Source organism: Penicillium digitatum, chromosome 3, assembly GCF_016767815.1.
Source record: "Penicillium digitatum chromosome 3, complete sequence".
NCBI lineage: Eukaryota > Fungi > Ascomycota > Eurotiomycetes > Eurotiales > Aspergillaceae > Penicillium > Penicillium digitatum.
Genome location: NC_089386.1, coordinates 1,220,871 through 1,240,383, shown reverse-complemented (window position 1 = coordinate 1,240,383; position 19,513 = coordinate 1,220,871). Strand labels below are relative to the sequence as shown.

At 48.9% G+C, this 19,513-nt stretch overlaps 6 protein-coding genes across 6 annotated transcripts; 2 read left to right on the top strand and 4 right to left on the bottom strand.

Moving 5' to 3' along the window:
- Nucleotides 1-3,839: 3,839 nt before the first annotated feature.
- Pdw03_7990 (uncharacterized protein) lies at nt 3,840-5,149 on the bottom strand (the record flags this gene model as incomplete). Its single annotated transcript, XM_014677647.2, has 6 exons — nt 3,840-4,126; nt 4,198-4,268; nt 4,321-4,694; nt 4,759-4,826; nt 4,878-4,914; nt 4,967-5,149. The coding sequence occupies 6 exons, from the start codon at nt 5,147-5,149 to the stop codon at nt 3,840-3,842; spliced, it is 1,020 nt and encodes a 339-aa protein (XP_014533133.2).
- Nucleotides 5,150-5,300: 151 nt separating this feature from the next.
- On the bottom strand, nt 5,301-5,783 carry Pdw03_7989 (uncharacterized protein; the record flags this gene model as incomplete). Its single annotated transcript, XM_066101828.1, has 4 exons — nt 5,301-5,306; nt 5,386-5,422; nt 5,494-5,689; nt 5,744-5,783. 4 exons carry the CDS (start codon nt 5,781-5,783, stop codon nt 5,301-5,303), a joined length of 279 nt encoding a protein of 92 aa, XP_065956911.1.
- A 691-nt stretch (nt 5,784-6,474) lies between these two features.
- On the bottom strand, nt 6,475-7,895 carry Pdw03_7988 (Uncharacterized protein family Cys-rich; the record flags this gene model as incomplete). Its single annotated transcript, XM_066101827.1, has 3 exons — nt 6,475-6,710; nt 6,803-7,535; nt 7,680-7,895. The coding sequence occupies 3 exons, from the start codon at nt 7,893-7,895 to the stop codon at nt 6,475-6,477; spliced, it is 1,185 nt and encodes a 394-aa protein (XP_065956910.1).
- Nucleotides 7,896-9,747: 1,852 nt separating this feature from the next.
- Pdw03_7987 (Inositol hexaphosphate kinase KCS1, putative) lies at nt 9,748-13,768 on the top strand (the record flags this gene model as incomplete). Its single annotated transcript, XM_066101826.1, has 3 exons — nt 9,748-10,429; nt 10,493-11,804; nt 11,872-13,768. 3 exons carry the CDS (start codon nt 9,748-9,750, stop codon nt 13,766-13,768), a joined length of 3,891 nt encoding a protein of 1,296 aa, XP_065956909.1.
- Nucleotides 13,769-14,678: 910 nt separating this feature from the next.
- On the top strand, nt 14,679-16,656 carry Pdw03_7986 (putative transporter mch1; the record flags this gene model as incomplete). Its single annotated transcript, XM_014677644.1, has 3 exons — nt 14,679-14,929; nt 15,020-15,926; nt 15,985-16,656. The coding sequence occupies 3 exons, from the start codon at nt 14,679-14,681 to the stop codon at nt 16,654-16,656; spliced, it is 1,830 nt and encodes a 609-aa protein (XP_014533130.1).
- A 269-nt stretch (nt 16,657-16,925) lies between these two features.
- On the bottom strand, nt 16,926-19,193 carry Pdw03_7985 (ERCC4 domain; the record flags this gene model as incomplete). The annotated part of the gene is made up of 5 exons (XM_066101825.1): nt 16,926-17,008; nt 17,063-17,113; nt 17,220-17,274; nt 17,352-18,448; nt 18,512-19,193. 5 exons carry the CDS (start codon nt 19,191-19,193, stop codon nt 16,926-16,928), a joined length of 1,968 nt encoding a protein of 655 aa, XP_065956908.1.
- Nucleotides 19,194-19,513: the final 320 nt, after the last annotated feature.

Below are 19,513 nucleotides of genomic sequence, written 5' to 3'. Positions count from 1 at the left end.
TTCCCTCGCTTGATGGAGGGGACCATACCCACCCTGCTAATCGAAATTCGGACCCTTGGAGAAAACAGCGAACTTCTGATCCGAATTTTCGATTTAGAGATAACAGTAGATAGACAACCGGCAGAACCGTGTCAGCTACGAAAGATGTGACTACTTCGGTGACTACATTAGCTATCTTTCTAGATGTTAGCAAGGTGGTTTTCGAACACCTTGGTTGTTGCGGTATAACTATGCAAGAGAGTGGACTAACACCCAGCCCAAGACAGCCTCGAAATCTTGATCCCCCGCGGTAAAAGTGACAAAGCCTTCCTACGCATGTCGCACTTGCCAGTGCTTTCGTCGAGACCGTGCATGTTGGATTTACAGTGTAGCCCATGAGGCCTGTAAAGCACAAGAAAGCAAATTCAGACAAAAGCCAAAAGAAGGGCGAATACGCCTCTTAAGGGATGGTCTTATAGAATTTTGCAGACCACGTGGGCCTTGTGGGTTAGCGCGCGGGGATACGATTAGGCTATATTGGCGCCTTGCTGCAGTTGGATCTATGCAATCCGCTATAAGAGTTTAGGTGCACTCCACTGTAATCACGCCGATGGGGACAATGGAGGTCTCTCTGTCTGAGTGTTAAGGCAGTGTTCGAACTTCAAAACGGCTAGTTTGTGTATCGGATTTAGGAGATGTAGCTAGTCTGTTCCATAGTGAGATCCGTCCGGCACACCAAAATGGTGGCTCATATCCCATCAATACGGTGATCTAGCAAGTCCTGAGGCAATCATTTGCATCCGCATGCCATTTCGAGAAAATACGACTTAGTACCAGTGATAAAGCCAAGAAGTCGCTTGCGACTTGCCAAACTTCTTTTAGCATACCATTCCTGATCAGAAGACCCATCAAATTAAGCCGTAGGGCCTGACAAGCGATGGTATGATTGGCCTCCCTGATCGATATCAATTCAACAAATCTATTCTCTTTCAGCCTTCTCTTCCGAACCCAATCGGGCATTGTCCACTGCCATACAGAAAGCATATTTGGTGTGTTCTCCACGTCAGCTGGTGAGTAGTCAATCGGGCAAGCCCATCATGATCACAACTTCCAATGGTCAGGTACAGCAGTGAAGATGGGTACTTTTTTACCTTGGTCATTTTTTTGCTTTCAATTGCTTTTTCGACTGCTTTTTGGACCTCGGGCACTATTGACAGAACTCTTGTAGATATCACAGCCGTACAGGTTAGACCTTTTGAACATTGTGTCCGTTTGAATGAACTGAACCTAGGACGCCTTTCAAAGACTCGTTGGCTCGACACATGCTTGGACACATGCTGAGGAACGTGGGGAAATCTGCGTCCTCTGCCTTCTTTAATGGAACCATGACATGTTCCAGTTTGGCCTTTTCAAGGTGCTTCCACTTTGGTTTCTCTGAACAAGACAGCAGAACGGGTTGGATTTGCGACTTGGGAGTAAATCATCCCGAAAATCTCCATCCCACATAGAACGCAATTTAGGCGGTCATTCAGAGGCTAATCAGGGTTCGTTGTGTATGGGTAGACTGACGATGAACGTAGTTTTGAGTTGACATGGTCGTGAATAATTATAAAGCCAGAGCAATGTTGGTGTGATATGTTTAGACCTTAATTGAAAGGTCTATAAAGTGATATTGGTGTACTTGAACTACACGACGACTTTCCTTTTATTTTCAGGACCAGAGTCAGAGTGAAGTCTAGTGAACATTCCACGGGGGTTTTGGACTGGTACTTTGGATTGAATAGACGTGTTTTGAATTATAGTGCTTTGGCTTTGCTACAAGTTCAACGAAACACTTGGAATCCTTCTCGTTTTCGGCTAATGTGCTTCGTTTTTTTTTTGGGCTGTAAGGCTACAGATGCTCACTACCTATTCTTACCTAAACATTGCCCCTATAAGAGCCGAGTTTGTCGCCCTCTTTTCTTGACGACAGAACTTTGTCAATCTGATCTATCTGGGTCAGGGTGATTTAAGAGACGCAAGATTAAGGCAGCACTCTAATGTCTTTCCAAATGTCTGTTCTTAAATTTTTTTTTTCTTAAATTAAACCCTATCCTCTCACCTCTCTCCTCCTGTTGGTATCCATAGAGATCATTTGCGTTGTGATTCCTAGACTTTCTTGAACAAATGCTCCTTTGATCCCGCAGGTAAATCAAATTACGATTAATCTACTTCAAGTTAGCTAACTCTTGTTAGTCTTCCAAAGTTCATCACATTCAAAGGGAGATGGAGCGCATCAATAGAGCTGGCCCTGAGCATTGCTAATAGCGTGTGGAATGCGACATTGTTCTAACGGCTGTAACATAAGACCTTAAGAGAGTTAAACCTCGCAAGTGCGTTAGAAAGGATGTTCTGATTTGTATGTCTTTTACTAATTCAAAGACCCAGAGGCGATATGCTCTTACTTACTCAGTGTAAGAGAAATGGCTTAAGAGGACACGAGAATCTATCTAGCGAGAAGGGGGCTAAGTAGTCACGTTAGCATCCAAGTGCTACGCATAAGACTCGCGCTAAAGCCAACGGATCACTATTTACTGTATTACCCCCGTTGGAAGATAGATGCGTGTTTACAAGTACTCAGATAAATAGAAAGATACTGTGGCTTGGGCTCCATGTGGTGTGAAAGAGGGCATCGACTTGGATCTTCACGATGCGGAACACCAACCCAGGATCACGAAGATCTTTGATGATTTCAAAGACAACTATCAAGCCCTGAATACTTTATCGTGGCTGGCTCCGTACTAGAAATTTACATACAAGATCGAACAAGATATTTCACCTCCATTGACAACTATTGATACATCAAACACATCCTGGATATGGAAAGCCAAGGACTCAATGAATCCAGCAACCCAGAGGTTCTCTAACTTGTGGAGTTCAACCATTCGTGCCAGTCCCTCTAGCCGGGCCTCTACATCATCGCATTCGTCTTCAAACTCGGTCTGATCTGCTGGGTTTTGGATAAACTAATAGCTGCGTTGCCTGCGAACGAGAGAACATCTGGGGGTTTCCGCAACCATTTCAAGTCCGGTGTCTTTCACTCGCGCAATTTTAGACAATAAATTCATTAGCCCTCTAGAAACTTTGCTGTTAGGGTCAGGTGCATTATTGTTCGGGTGTGTCCTGGCGCATTCAGATATAGCCTCTGCATATGTCACAAAGGCTCGACATTCCTTTTGGAAGCTTTTCTGGTACAGCGAGCGTGTTGGCTCGCGGTTAGACATTCTTTTCCTAGGAAAGGAACTTGGGAGAGTAAAAAAGATGGTGCATTTGGGATTTACCCAGGTCTTCATTCTAATGATTTGGAATCGATTGAACTGAAAAGAAAGAGAGTTTGAGGGACTTGTGCCTTGTTCTTGGAGATTAAAATGTGGGATGCTTGGTTACTTATTCGGCGACATGCTGGAACAGGACCTATTTCTTATGTTCGCCTGGTTTTTACCTAGCGATTGGTTGAAGGTCTCATATTAGAGAAAGAACGGTGCTAAGGCTATTAAAGCCATTGTTTTGTAGTCGTCCATATCTCTTCTGGCTGGTCGTTCTTTCACGTCTCCGGTACTCTAAGTTGCACTGAGTCAATGCCTATTTCGATGGGCTGGGATTTACCAAGTCATGATGAGACGATAGCATTTTTTCTATTTTTTAGTTTCGTTCACCTCTCAATATTGATAGAGGAGATGCCAACAAAGCGATCCTAGCTTCCTTGTCGTAGGCAAGGAATGACGAAAGCGAAGATGAGTTAAAAAAAAATCTTCTCCCTTCATCGACTGACATAGGAAAATCCAGAATTCGTAAAAGTGTTTATAGTTCTGGCCTTTGCTTTACACAGTAGACTGGTTGTGAGTCGGTGGCTGATTCAAGTCCCCACTAGAACTGGGGAAAAGACCCCCTCCGCTAGTAGGACTAAGCGTTTGTCGTAGCCAGTTTCTCTTCTCGTTGATCTTTGAATCGCTGTTATTGCTCGTGCTTGGGGCACATCGGCCGGAAAGCCTAGACCAGACCTTAGTGTGCATGACCTTAAACAAAGGCCGCATATTTGACAGACAGGCTGCAACGATTCCGACAGCGGGCTCGATGCACGTCCACACGCTTGCTGGCACTTGATTGTCTGTTTTTTTTTAAAAAAAAAATTTAGTGATTGTTCCTCGTAGATATAGGTTGGGAAGGAATTCAGCGTACAGGTAATGTCCTCTCCCTGGGTGGAAAGCTGGATCAGGACGACCAGGCGAATGATGTCGAAAATGAGAGCTCTAAATCGTGTCAAGAGATAAACTTAGCATAGTGACAGCGGGCAAAGCTTACAAGAATCCCAGGATGAAAATCCCAGAAAGACCGAGCTTCTGGGCTTTGGCGATGGGGAGATTCCACACGATATGCATCGGCATCAGGAGAATGATTGCATCTGTTGCAATGTTGGGAACCTGAAGACCGTAGTAGAACTTTGACAAATCTATGCAACCACCTTCTAGCATGGGGTGCCACAGCTTCTCGGTTGGGATGCAAGCAAAGCAGCCTGCGAGAATACCGCAGGAAGCCCATATGGTTACAATCAGAGAGACAACATGGACTGCGAATTTCATGGTCTTTACGGGGAACAGTCGACGGTAAAGCATCAGAATGGATAGCTTGATGCTTGCAATGCAGCCGGTGTAGAGAATTGAGCCTGTAAACAGTGTCTGCAGGTCAATCAGCAGATTACCTACACGTGTGATGCAACGCGATGCGAATGAAACACCATACCTTCAGGTAGGTAACGACTTGTTCGGGGGAGAGCTCAACTATATGTGTTCCGAGTCCATTGTACAGTACTTCCGTTCGTTAGATAACAACTGGCTCAGGTGTGAATGATCTCAACGTACACACAACTCCTGCGATCGATATACCGTATTCGAAGATCTGTTTAGAAAGCTTAGCCTCGACATATGAACACTCGGAGAGTGCTTCCCACCAACGCAAGGATAATGAGCCAGTCATCTAGAAAAAGACCGCTGCCGTTGATGGCTCTCGAGATAATACGGAAGCCGACTGCAGCAGTAGACAAGATGAAGGCAAAACAAGTTGAAGTGATTACCACATGGCGCAAGTTATCATGGTCGTACCCATGGATGTTCTGGGCCACTGAATCTGCCATAGTGCACCCTTTAACGACGAAGGGAGATTGACTTCTCAAATGAGTGGAAGCACCGATATAACCAGGATGCAGGATTCCCAGACCCAATATGTACAAAGAGGCGAAGCAGCAAACCCCCCTAAAGAAGGAGCTGAACCGGTCTCACATTATTTTAACTCTAATCGTTCGAGTAAGTATCACCTTAAAACAAATGCCTGCTCCCCCACAGCAGTGGCTACTGGATCGATATATCCCACCCTTACATATAAGTTGGTCAACGTCCGTGATCTCTGACTAGTCAACCCCCTATGTGAGAACAACAGAGGCATTGACAGTCAACATTTCCAGGGAAGACATTTTCTCACCTCAGCCAGCCTCTAGGAATAGTCCCAAATCTGATCCCAATCGATTCATCAGCCATCGTGGACTTGCAGCGTGAACATCTACGGTCCATGCACCCCGTCAGTGTAACGCCTTGCATATTGCCATGGCAAGTTTCGATAGCCGGGGCTGCGGCATCGGTGAGCATGCAGTACGGAGGCCTCCCCGGGGCCATTGACTCTTCAGAGGAAAATGGTGAGCCACTTGGTGGATCATCATGGCGCATCGACCCACCGGAGGGTCTCGCGTATTCCCGTGCGTCTTGTCTTGACATTTGATGGGCGAAACCATTGCTTTTTTTTTTAATTTGAAGGTAAGTGGTATCACACTTGGATGGGCACTTATACAGTAAAGTCGAAAGGGTTAACGAATTGCCCCAACAACCTTGAAAGTTGGGTGGATCTAGCGATGGGGTTCGATGTTGGGTAAAACAGGCGCTTGGAGATAAACCTTGGAGATAAACAGATGTCATTTGGATTTTCTCGCTGATTCACTAGAATTAGTCATTTCTTACTCCTCCTGGGCTATTTTGATCTTAATCGGTCTCGACTAAGCTATTAAACCCGATCTGACCTCTCACCTAGCCCTGCTTCCAGTGCAGGTGGCAATATGATAAATCATATTTCACCACCGGCGCAGAGGGATCTGCAACATCAACTAACTACGGAGTACTCCGTAGATACTCCGTAGTCAACTAGTGATTTAGTTAACCAAACTAGTGGATTTACGTGACAGCCCTGATCTTGAAAATTAGTGTCTTCCTCTCAGGCCTATGAAACTAAATGGCAATTTCTTGACAGGCAATAGAGTGCTCCACATTGCCGACAAAAGTGCCCGACAAAGTCGATCAAACATCTCGAAATACATCAAATGACAGACGCTATTGCGTCACAATGCATAGATGATACACACAAGACTCCACACCGTGGACCTTTGTTCCCTCGCTACTCCGTATGTAGAACGCATTACCTGGGTGGTGGGCCATACGACATCGGCCCGGGAGCAGTATACGGCGAGAGCAACGTCGCGTTCCGCTCCCTAACCGCGCGAGATCGGTTCTCCTCACGCTTCTGGATCTCCTTCTCGTCCTGAATCAATGTGCAGCAGGTACAGCAGGTTGCCCGCACACAGTCCGATGCGATACTGCCCTGGATCTTATATGCCTTTCTCATTCTGGTGTGTTGGACCGTGGCCAGTAACCCTGGTTTGCTGGTGTTAGAGTGGGGCTTGTTCTTTGGATTCGGTCGTAACGTTTCAGATATCACACAAGCGTGGAACCGGGCTTGGACTTACATTGACATCCGCAGAGCAGTCCCATCCCCGTGCATGACCCGTTGCAGGTCTCATAGCCGAGCATATTTGTCGGGTCCTCCTTTCTTGATTTCATCGATAGTCGGTATTGTGTTCTTCCATACAAACTGCACGGACAGAACAGTCCCAGACAGCAGATACCGAAACTCGAAAATTCACACAGCCCGCTGCTCCATCCTCCTCCCTCCACCTGCTGATTTGGATGGGTGGTTTGGCCGGGCTGGTGGCATACGCTCAAGTCATCTTGTTGGGGAGTATGCGATGTTATCGTTCTGGTAGGTGGAGGGAAATAGGGTGACTTGGGTGACTGGAGAGGATTCTCGTCCGGAACAATGGGCATGGTCTCGCTTCGGGATGGAACTTCGGGGTTTACCTTCAGGGGCAGTGGCCCTGGTGAGTTGGATGTTGGTGAGCTGGGGGGTTCGGTGTACGAGGCAAGTTGCTGGGTTGGAATTTCGATGCCGCGCCGTTGTTCCTGGCGGCGGTTTTGTGGCTGTGTCGCAGCCGGAGGACTCGCATATGAGTGGGGAGACATCGGAGTGCTGTTCTGGCATTGTTCTGGTCCGTTTGCATACTGAGGAGATATGGTCATGTCAATATGTTGGTTCCATTGGTGTTGAGGTTGCTCTGGCATCATTGTGTACAACTGGCTGACATAAGGCTGGGTGTACACCTGAGTGGCGTGCTGCTGGTGCCCGGGCGGGATCGCGTACGTCTGAGGAGATATTGAAGTGTTATAATTTTGCTGTGGTTGTTGTTGCTGTGGTTGTTGTTGCTGTGGTTGTTGTTGCTGTAGTGGTTGGTGCTGTAGTGGTTGGTGCTGTAGTGGTTGGTGCTGTTGCTGCTGCTGATTTTGAACCAAAGGCGCATAGTTGGCCGGGTGCTGCTCGAGAGGTGGACAGTTTGCATACTCCGAGATGATTCCTTGATGCTTTAGCTGCTCCTTCTCACTCGGCGCATATGACCATGCTCGTTGTCTCTCGTTTGCGACATCTTCCCCTGCAGGATGCTGCGAGTGCGCACCCTGGTCCACTGGGTGAGGCAATAACAAATCCCGCTGGGATGATGGGTGCATTTCGAGTGGTGTTTCCATAAATGAATATCTTTGGTGATTTCCTCCCACTGTAGTGTCCACGTTCAGGCGATTCATTTTGACGTCAAACCCACCGGTTCCCTTGTGAACCTGCTGTCAAGTAGAGTGATATATCTCTGATCGAGAATTTACGAAATTGTCGATTGGATTGATCACCGAAGAACTGGAAGTGGGAATCTCGCGGAATGGCACGCGACTCACCGGTTCTCTCACAGGGATCAACACGGAGGCGGAAAAGAAGCACTTGCTAAGAATCGTGCGATTAACCGTGGACAACTGCGACATATAAGGTGCAAGTGCCTCCAAGGCCTCCAGCGTGAACGAAGGCGCATGGTAGAAGGAAGCCGGCATTAAACTACGGAGTGGAAGACCATAGGAGCCTTGTAAGCGGGGAGTACAAAAAGGCACAGCTCTGCAGGGATCTCCTCTCTTTTTTTTCTTTTACGGCGAAGCTGGTTCGTTGAAACTCCCATCCCGGTTGGTCCTGGTTGGTCCTGGTTGATCCTGGTTGTTCCTGGTTGGCCTCTACTGCATCTACTTCGCCTGCTTCACCTCGCTGAGGTCTTTGGTTGGGTTCTGACCCGCTCGGCTCCCCGTTACTTGTCTCCCATCACAATCACACTTGAGCGCCGTTGGTTTTTTACGAGGTCCATAGGACCTGGTTTACTGAATACCCTCATTCTCGAAATATCTCTCAACTACATCTTCCAGCTGAGAAGATTTCGTTTCCCCGATATTTCCACCACGGTCATTTTCTTACGTACTCACCTGGCAGCTTTACGACTTTTCGTTCTCGTATCTGCGTGGCCACACATGGACGACTTGATCTCTCTACTCGAGATAAGGCCAGTTTCGTGGCTGTTCCAAGTGGGGGCAATTCATAGTTGAGTTGATGGAATGAAGGTTTTATAAGCGTTGCTCAGTTTAGTCTGTAAGCTTAATTCAGGACCCGTGTTCAGATCCAGATACTACTCCGTCGTCCCTATCACCATAGGTCCGATAAAAATGCTAGAAGTCGTGAATGAAGGACACCTATTAGCGATCGACAGGGCTGCACACTATGCATTGCGACAGGTGATTGGTAGATCCAAGATAGGTATCAACAGTGGAAACGAGATATACTTGGGTTGTAGATATGTTATCTGTCGACTCGAAGCACACGCTTGACAAATCTCATCTTGAAAGCCTATGATCAATATTTCATCAGAACAGGAAATCCATCCATCATTCCGAGATCACCACGATTCAATGGTTACCGATCCCTCCTCGAGGAATCCTAGCCCAAAAGATACCCCAAACTCTGTAAGACGTTGCACAATGATGAAAATCCTCCCGTTTTTCTAGTGTAGTATTTGTAGTAGCTGTATCTTCTCTCGTGGCATAAGAAGGGAAAAAAAAATGAGTGTGGTATTCGAAGGTTTTATCACTTCGTCCGATCCTCTCATGCATTTTGGCTGATCGGATCCTCGGGCGGTGACGATCAAAGGTGTGTCTCTCCAACTTCCCCATTCCCCCCCTTTTTTTTTTTATTTTCTTTTTGGGCTCCTTGAACTCTTTGGCACTTTGACCAATTTGCGGCCTTTTCCTGGCCTGTAAGATCTCTCTTTGCCTAAACGTGCCCCCCATCACTCCTTCCCCACCCCTTGATTGTAATAGAATTCCTCTGACGCCTATCTTTCGTCCTCAAATTCTAGGCATCTATCTTAGTCTTGAATCCTCTGTTTTTTTTTTTTTTTTTTTCTTTTTATTTTTTTATTCTTTTTTCCTTACGCCAAAACCCCTCCGGTTTTCGATTCCATACCATCTCGTTCTGGATTTGACCAATGTCATCTCCATGTCCAACTCGCCGTCCGTTTCCGAAGATACCTTGCCTAGTCCCCTGGTGACACCTGCTACACCTGCCCAACATGATTGCTCCAATACGGTCCATGAAGGTACCCCACGTCACCATTTACGGGCGCAGCATCTGTCTCAGGGGCCTAGTGAGGGTTTCTCACCATCGCGCGCCGAATCCCCTACCGCTCATTCCTGGTCTCAGCCCGCATCCCGACTATTTACTTTGAAAAGAATCGCTACCACACCTCCGGACACTATCGCGCATCCGGATAGTGTCTACCGACCTCAGTTGTCTGAACGGGATAGCATTTTCGCTACTCATTACCTTCCCTCAGAAAGTTCCGCAAATACCCCACAATTACCCCCCGAAAAGGCCTTGGGCAATGAACGCCAGGTCAACTTGATCCCTAGCCTCGACGATGCATCCGTGTCTCCAAGTGCATTCTCCAAGGTCTCTCCCCACCGTTTGAGCGTCGACCCTTCCCGCATGGAAGTTGACGTCAACAGAAACTCTCCATTGCGTTCCTCTGCTCTCTTTTCAACCACCGATCTTCCCCGGCTGTCTCTCCTGCGCGCATCGACCTCACCGACTGATCACGCAAATAAAACGGAGGTAGAGCCAGGCGTGCAGGCTCACTTGGGAGCATCTCAGCGGTACAAGGTGTCATTGAGTAACACAGGTACGAAAACCAGTTGGTTTCAAGGGACTTTACCTGAACGGAATCCCTTCCCGTCCACACTAGATGATGTCTCTCGTACCACCCACTCTTTGACCATTCCATCCTCTGGCCACGACGGCTCGCAGGCCAATCGGGATCTCTTATCCTACAGTCCGAAAGAAGACATCCCTCAGACTTCGGTTGAACGAAGCCCCAGCAGAGGTCGTCGTGGCCGAGTTGACAGCTCAATTGAAGCCAATTTGACCAATGCGGAGCCGGCTTCCAATGTCCGCAGCCGTAAGTCCAGCCATTATCTGGGTCTTTTCAAAGAAAACACCGCTTCTTCACCGGATCGCAAACGACGGGAGGATCGTTGCCGACCACAAGATGAGACGTTGGGCCTGAGGGATCGCAACGTGGATCATGAACAAGAAGCACATCGTTCAGAACAGGAAACGTCGCTTCGTAAAAGCACATCGCTCTCCGCACTTGACGACGCTCCGTCATTCCAACCTCCATCTCCGGCGGAGACGCTCCAGACCACACAGGGCGATGAGCCCTCCAAGCGTCGCCCCACAGCGTTACCTCGCAACTTGCTGGAGGAGATCCGGAACTTTCATCTTACACCTGGCGGTAGCCATGGATCGTCTTTCTCGAAAAGTATTCCAACGCAATATTCCGAGCGCAGCCGTGACTACTTCCAGAAGGATTCGCACGTCAAGGTATCCCCGTCGGACTCGTTCGAGGAAGGGGAGCGTGGGTCAGGGCAATTTGGGGTTGAAGAGGAAGAAAATGAGCAGATCTCTTCTGCCGTGTACTTCCCCCACGAGCGTACGGTGCCGGATGGGATTGATGACCTACAACAATTTCCCGATGGTCCTCTTGATGTACAGCCAGGTCAACTGCCGGCTGCGGAGAAAGGTCATGAGCTAATGTTAGTACCTCAAGAGCGTAGCGATTCTCCCGAAAAGGAAATCAGCCATGTGGATATATCCTTTCGATCTAAGAATGAAAGTAAGATCCTATATGGCGATATCCATTCTCCACGAGAGAACGTGCCAGAAAAGTTGAGTACCATCTCTGAATCCGGCGATTCAATCTACGATTCCGAAGTCGAGCCCCAATCAGCCGATGAAAGTATACATTCTGTTGACGAGGTGGAAACACTGTCTGCCACTCCGACCCAGCGTTCCCAGCTTCTTTCTCGCCCCAAACCCCCGCATCCGGGACCTCTTGGTGCCGTGGAATTAAAGCCCTATCGTCACCAGGTTGGGGGGCACACGACCGTTTTCCGCTTTTCCCGACGCGCTGTATGCAAGCAACTGAACAACCGAGAGAATGAGTTCTATGAACGCATTGAACGGAGACACCCAGATATGTTGCTCTTTCTTCCCAAGTACGTAGAATCAACTCCATGAAAAGCCGACAGCTTTCAGCCTATCAAATACTAATCTTCTGGTCAGATACATCGGGGTGCTGAACGTCACCTTCTCGAAAACATCGAAACGGAAGGATCAGGTTGATTCTGCCGATGGAACAATTCCAGAGACGACACCTGCCAATGGAACTTCAGCGCTCAGTTCTCAGCTTCTCGAGGCAGCAGAGTCACAAAAGCCACAGCGAATTGTTAGCCAGTCCCAAGTCACAGGGGTCATCCCCAAGGTCATTCTGGAAAACAATCGCCACATCATTCCTGCCGATCTTTTCACGCAGCAGCAACGACCACGGACAGCAGATGCTTCAATAAACCGCGCACGATCCGTTGACTGCTTCCAGGGCATGTCAGCGGAATCTGATAAATCGGCTCTGAGCAAGCGGGCCAAGATCTGGGGCGCCACAACCGTCAATCTCAAGCTTCAGGAGCAGGTTCTCCGCGAGGTATTTAGCCCTCCTGCCATTCATCATCATCGAAGGCATGCTCGTGGTCATGTCCATCTGCCAAGAGCTAATTCCGACATGCCCGCCACCGCCCACCGCCGAGAGAACTTGTCAGAAGACCGCACAGCTAGCCATCGACGACCAGTCCCTGGGCCAATCGCGGCTTTGCAGACAGAAGTGATTGACATCAACCCGCCCCCTAGTGAAGCGCCTGCTCTTTCATCGTCGGCATCAACTGCCCTAGACGCCAATCAAAATCGCCTAGAGAAGATCCGGACTGAAGCGGAACCTAACCGAGCGAACTCGGTCTCTCGGAATCATCACACAAGACGGCGGCATTCCGGGAGTGGCCTCCGAAGACGTGGCAGCATGGGATCTCGCAACAATGGAGAACTCATGTTCTTCGATGACGATGGTTATGGCGGCGACAAGGAGGATGACATTTTCTCCATGGAAGCCGATGCTTCAATGTCGAATACACCTTCCACCACGAAACAGTCGGCTTCGCCAGCGTCGGAAAGTAACTCGACCAATGGCTACCATGCAACCGAAGCTTTTGCTTCTAGTAGAACGTCCGATCCCGCCTGCCTTGGACCACAACAGCCTATAAACCCGATCTTGCCCAGCAACCCTAAGGAGGCACAGCTGAGAAAGGACGAACGAGTACAGTTCTTTCTCCTCCTTGAGGACCTAACAGCCGGTATGAATAAACCATGTGTTCTGGATTTGAAGATGGGCACCCGACAGTATGGTATCGAGGCAAATGAGAAGAAGAAGAAGTCTCAGCGACGGAAATGCCAGTCCACTACTTCGCAGCAGCTGGGTGTGCGGCTCTGTGGCATGCAGTCTTGGAATGTCAAAAAGCAGGAGTACATCTTTGAAGACAAGTATTTTGGACGCGACTTGAAATCTGGTCGTGAGTTCCAGGATGCGCTCACTCGGTTCCTTTACGACGGCGTCAACTATGCCAGCGTTGCCAAAAAGATCCCTATCATTCTGGAGAAATTAGCTATGTTAGAGCACATGATTCGACAGCTGGATAGGTACCGGCTTTATGCTAGCAGTCTGTTGATTCTTTATGACGGAGAACCACAATCCTCCCCTGAGCAAGGACTGCCTCGCTCTGGCGAACCTACCTCCTTCAAACAACGAACCCCCAAAGACGGCCAGAGCAGACTGGATGTTCAACTGAAGATTGTCGATTTCGCTAATTGCGTCACTGGCGAGGACAAACTTCCTCCAGATACGCCATGTCCACCTCACAACCCCCACGACATTGATCGTGGATACCTACGTGGCCTGCGCACACTCCGGATGTATTTCCAGCGGATCATGAAAGAGGTCAGTCTGGACGAATTTGTGGAACGAGGCGAAGGTGAAGCCATCGCGCTGGGGTCTCAACCTGCGGCTCGTGAGCGGCCCTCTGCTCAATATTGGGATGAGACTATGATGGAAACCGATGCCGGCGAAGTCAGTTTCTAGTTTTTTTTTTTGTTTTGTTTTGTGTTTCATCTTCTACTCGGCCCACTGCCGACACGTGGCGTTCGGAGAATAGAGCCTTCCATATGGGAATGCCAGAATTCATATGCACCAGTGCCTGATCTCGCCTGATCTCCACTACGAAATAACGACCCAGCCCTTGAATGGGTGTTTCCATGATCCCCGTCAACGCTTGGATGCATTCTGAGTCGTTTGAGATTTTGATTTTTGCCCTTTTCTTTTTACTTTTTCTACTTTTTGTTTCACGGAACCCTTTTTTTGTCTTTTCATCTCGGGCGTGTATCAGTTTCTATTTCTCAGTTTTGTTTTATTGATATTGATAATACCCCCAATGTCTCCAAATCCTTTTTTCGGTCTCTCTCCTTCATGGGCTGTTACTTTGATCTTACTTGTACATGAGTATACTTTTTTCGTCTTTAGACGTCCTATTTCTCTTCCATTACTTGAAAAAAAAATGTATCTTGCAATGACGTGATCGGGGTAAAGTGCGGAGTAGGATGTAAGGAGTCACGTGGAATGACTCCAACTATCTCCACTTTTCGAGCTCTTCAACTCAACACTACGGCTCCTTTTAGCCAACATCTACGTTACCTCGTATCTCCATGATATTGCAGTGAACTAAACTCTCTATGATCAAAAGCTGAATTCCAATGACGTAGCGTTGAACAACACAACCTCGGGATCCACCCAGCTAACACCGCTCCCGCCCTTGAAGCTCCATCACACGGACAACCGTGCTCCGCATCTCAGAGCTGCCAAATTGTGAATGCAGCATCGTTTGATCTCAAACATCCTCCAGTCTCCCATACCTATCTATACAGACCTATCTTACGCTTTCCCTCGGTAAAGAGCCGGTTACAGAACCTAGCGCAGCCGGTGCGGAGAAAGCACAATGACGATCGATAAGCGCGATTTCGACGCGAATCGATCGCTCCTTCAGCATATTGATGCTGAACAAGATACAACCGATCGAAGTGCAGAGCCATCCCGGCGACATCCATGGAACCCTGGTAATCACGAACTCGGTCGGAGTGATGATGGGCTATTGAGCGATGTCGTCGAGGAGATTGTTGAGCGAGACAGACGGAAGATGCAGAAGGAGGTGATCCGAGTGCTTAGCTTTGGCTGGGGTGTTGTTACTTGGTATGGCAAACCCTTTCCCTTGCTGTCATGCCTACCAGAAGATCTCAATTTGGGGCCCTAGAAATTGACTCTTATATTCGTGTCTTGCAGTTTGGGGGCTGGCAGTATCACTGCTTTCTCTTTGTATGGTCATCTACTCCTTACCCGACTCCATTACTCGCAGCTTCAGGTGAACGCCGTTTCCATCGCCGCCGAAATCGCAATGTACCTTCCGGTCCCCTTGTTCGGCTACTTGTGTGATCGCTACAGCCCGTCTGCACTAGCTATATTCTCAGGGCTGATCTTCGGCATTGGATATCTCCTCGCTGCGTTCACGTATAAGAGCGGCCCGCCTGGTGAAGCTGGCGGTTCTGGATGGCCGTTCTGGGTGATGATCGTGGCGTTTGTCGCCATTGGTATGGCGACTAGCTGCATGTATTTAGCAGCTGTTGCGACATGTGCCAAGAACTTCGGCAGGGGAAAACACAAGGGTATCATGCTTGCTGTCCCTATTGCGGCGTTCGGTCTCAGTGGTATGTGGCAGAGTCAGCTCGGGACGTATCTGTTCTATGAACGTCTCGAGGATGGGAGTCACGGTGATCTTGATGTTTTCCAATACTTCGTCTTTCTGGCTCTACTGTTGCTAGGAATTGGGATCATCGGTACCTTTGCATTGCGCATCGTGGAGGATGATGACAAGTACATCGATGAGACGGTTGAAGAACTAGAGCGCAGTGGACTGCTGGAGGAAAGTGATTTCTTCCAGCCGCGGAATGATATCAGGCAAGCGGTTGAGTACGGCACGTTTGCCGATGCCTTCGATGAGGAACAATCGACTCTGTCCGATGAAGAGCGCGAGCAGCAAAGACTAGAGAAGGAGCGCGAGGAAGAGGAGCGCCGGAAAAAGAACTGGCTGCTCAACTATGAAACCCGCGTGTTCCTACAAGACAACACCATGTGGTGGCTGGCCGCTGGCTTCTTCTTGGTCACCGGCCCCGGCGAATCGTACATCAACAACGTGAGTTTATCTGAGATTTCACTTCCACACCACAAGCTGACTCCTTATTGAAAATCAGCTGGGCACAATCATCCCAACCCTGACACCTCAATCCTATCCGACAGGCGCATCACCCCCAGCCGGATCCCCCTCAACCCACGTCACAACCATTGCCCTAACCTCAACCATCGCCCGCCTCCTTACAGGCTCACTTTCTGATTTCTTCGCGCCTCAAGCAACACACCTCTTCCCTCCGATTCCTGAAGGGGCCGACCACAGACACCCCACACCCCCGTCATCCTCACGCCCTACTCTATCCCGCATGATCTTCCTCATCCCCTCGGCCATTCTCCTCTCCCTGGGCTACCTCATCCTCGCGTCCCCTCTACCATTAGCGCACCCAGCTGTCTTCAACCTGACAACCGCGCTAATCGGATTCGGGTACGGCAGCGCCTTCTCTCTTGCTCCCATCATCATCTCCGTCGTCTGGGGTGTAGAGAACTTCGCCACAAACTGGGGTATTGTTGCCATGATGCCTGCGGCTGGTGCCGCACTCTGGGGTATTGTTTACTCTGCCGCTTATCAAAATGCTATGGATCGCGGCGACGGTGATGGCTTGTCCGATGGTCAGTGCTATGGATGGCGGTGCTATGGGTTCTGGGCTGTTGGCTGCACGATTAGCGTCTGGGTTGCTGTTTTGGCCTGGTTGGCTGCTTGGAGGGGGTGGAAGAGGAGGGGGGTTGTTATTTAGTTGTTCAGTAGGACAGGGTTTGGTTTGATCTTCGGTTTTGCGTTCAAGATGTCTCATTTGTTTGATATCGTTTGAGATGGCGTTGATATTGGGTTCTATACATAGATCTGGGTTTCGCATTTGTACATAGCTAGGCAGTTTCTTCTTATTTCGACGCTTTCCATCATCTCACATTGATCTTCAAATACAACTTTGTGCAGAGCTGAAAAGAGGTAATCGCTGTATTTGAGGTGACATACTCGGATTACCCTGTACCAACTGAAATCCAGCTAAAAACAGTATTCCCCACAACACAACAGGAAACCTGTGTCGTTTGGTTGGCTACATCCAAAATTTCCAGCCAGAGGAGAGACTAAGCTAGGTATTAGAAGCCCAAATAGCAATCAACCAGGATAACCCGGCATACCAAACGGATACAATATCCAGAATGCAAAGCTAAGCTCTGCAGTAGCCCAAGCTAAGAATGGCAATGATAACCAAAATTAAGCATGAAGGCAAAAAACAAACCTAAACGTCCGTCGAACTCGGATCGAGCCCAGTGAACACTTTGTACAGCCGCCTACTAGCAGCGGGTCCAATACGCGCATTCGTCAGGGAGCCATTTTTGTTCGCGGATTTCTATAGAAGTCAGCAAGAGATTTCATTTGAAAAAAAAAAAAAACAACGCCAGTACGGAGATTGAAAGAAAAGCCTACCTTGATATCCTCCAGCATCATAGCACCATGCATCCGCATCCCACGAGTCAAGTCTGCAACGCAGGGATACTGTCCCGCAATCCCATAAGCCATAGGAGCTGTCACACGATTGACCTCCTGAATCATCTTGATAAAAGTATCGTGCTTATCGACGCCCGTCTTCACCTGTCCGGTATCCATACAAAAAGCAGCATTGTGTGCCTCCTGTCGTTCACGGCGGTAGGGCACTGTGGAGATGTGCTCGGTGAAATGTTTTATCCACTCCGCGGAATCGGCTGGCGCGGTCGTGTGGTGAATGAGACAGGAATGCGTGACCTGCAGTTCGAGCAGAGCGTCCTCGACAATCTCGTCGTCGACGAGGGGTGTCGTGTCGGGCTTTTTCTTTGGTTTTCGGGCTCTGTGATTTGTCGTTCGTTCTGGCTCTTCTGTTGCGGTTGTTTCGGCGAGTTGGCGCAGGACTTCGGCTTGGAAGGCTCTGTTGCGTGCGTTTGTGTTTTTGCGCATTAGAGCCGTCAGCCCTTCGATTAGGTAGATGGGTTTGCAGTCTGGGTAGGCGCTTTTAATTCGCTGAACGTGGATTTCTAGGGTTTCTCGTTCTCTTTCTTCGTCGTCTCGCGGTCGGGTTATCATGTTGATGAACTCTGGCGCCGGTAACAGACATAGCACGTGGTCTTCATTTTGGATGAAGAATGGACACGGTTCCCAGTGGCGCAGGGTTCTGTTGTATGTTGCGTTCATTTTGCGACGCCATTTAACTATGTTGGGAATTGCGCTTGTGAAGAATGTGTGTTGGACGCCGAGTCGTTTCATGAACTCGACGGTTTGGGTGCCGACGCTGCTGTCCTCGAGAGATGTGGCCATGTCGACAATCATCTCTGGTGTTGAATCCTTTTTGTTCACTTTCAGCTTGTTGACGCTTGCGATGTCGGCAGCTCGTTGTTTCTCTTTCGCTTTCTCCTCTTTGAGCTTCAACTTGCGCTCTTTCTCAAGCTCGCGTTCTCGTTCTCGCTGTAGCTTTGCTTCCTCACGTGCTTTGGTCTTCGCTTCCTTTTCAGCAGTAGTGACTTTGCTTGTTTTCTTTGCTGTTTTCCGGGGCGCTACTAGTTCATCAATTCCGTCGTCGGAGAGGTTCCCCACAGCTGTAGATTGCAAGCTGGTACCTTTCAGCTTTCGTGTTCCAGGCCTTGTTTTGGGGTCTGAAGTACGTCCGTCGCCAAGGCGAGATAATAGGCGAGCAGTCGACTCGGAGAAGATAGGATTCGAGGTAGTCGGGGTTTTCAATAGGTCAGAAAATTCAGGCAGAGTAAACGGATCACTGAATTCATCAATATCGCTATGCCCATGGAATCTTGACGGCGGGAGTTTCATAGGGTCCGACAACACGTCATCGTCAGCAAGCGCAATAATGTCCCGGGTTGAAAGATTCGGTTTCCGCGACGGGGGCTTTGGTAAAAGGACTGGGGCCGAAGAGTTGAAGTCAATTGGATCCGACTCTTCAACACGCGACTGGAATGGTTTATTCTGTACCGCAGCTTTCGCTGGCGGCAGGTCAAAATCATCATCGGAGATCGAGAACCAGGGCTCCGCCGCTCCAGGTGCATTAGCCGTGATGCTTTGTCGCAGGTAAGAGGTGTTTTGATCGCTCAGTCGCCGTTTCTTGGCAGGTATGTCGAAGACCTCTTCAAAGTCGAACAGGGATGTATCGAACGGGTCCGACGAAATTAAATTGAGCTGGTGGGATGGACGTCGCGACGGGAGTTCAACTGGCTGTTGCAGTTTTGACGCCTGGGGCTTTGGTGAAGTGGGAGGATCAGATGATAGGAGGTCTATTATTTCGGGCATGATGAGAGGCCCCAACGCCACTAGGGCCTGCGATTAAGGATAAAGATCACTTGATAGAGGGCGAACGCGACGTCACCGCGATGTGCTCCCGAGTGGTTTGCAGGCTTTGCATACACTCGGTGCCTGAGGCAGCTGCATTTTGGCGCTTGGGACAAGTGCTTAGCCTCGGCCGGGGTTAAAACCGCTAGAACTTTGTAAGCCCACAGAGAATAAGGGGGTTTCTATTGGAGTAAGCGAAGGCCCAGTATTTATATAATTATCCTATATATAGCTGGTAACTAACAATACGTAATAGAAACTATACGATCCTTATAGAATCT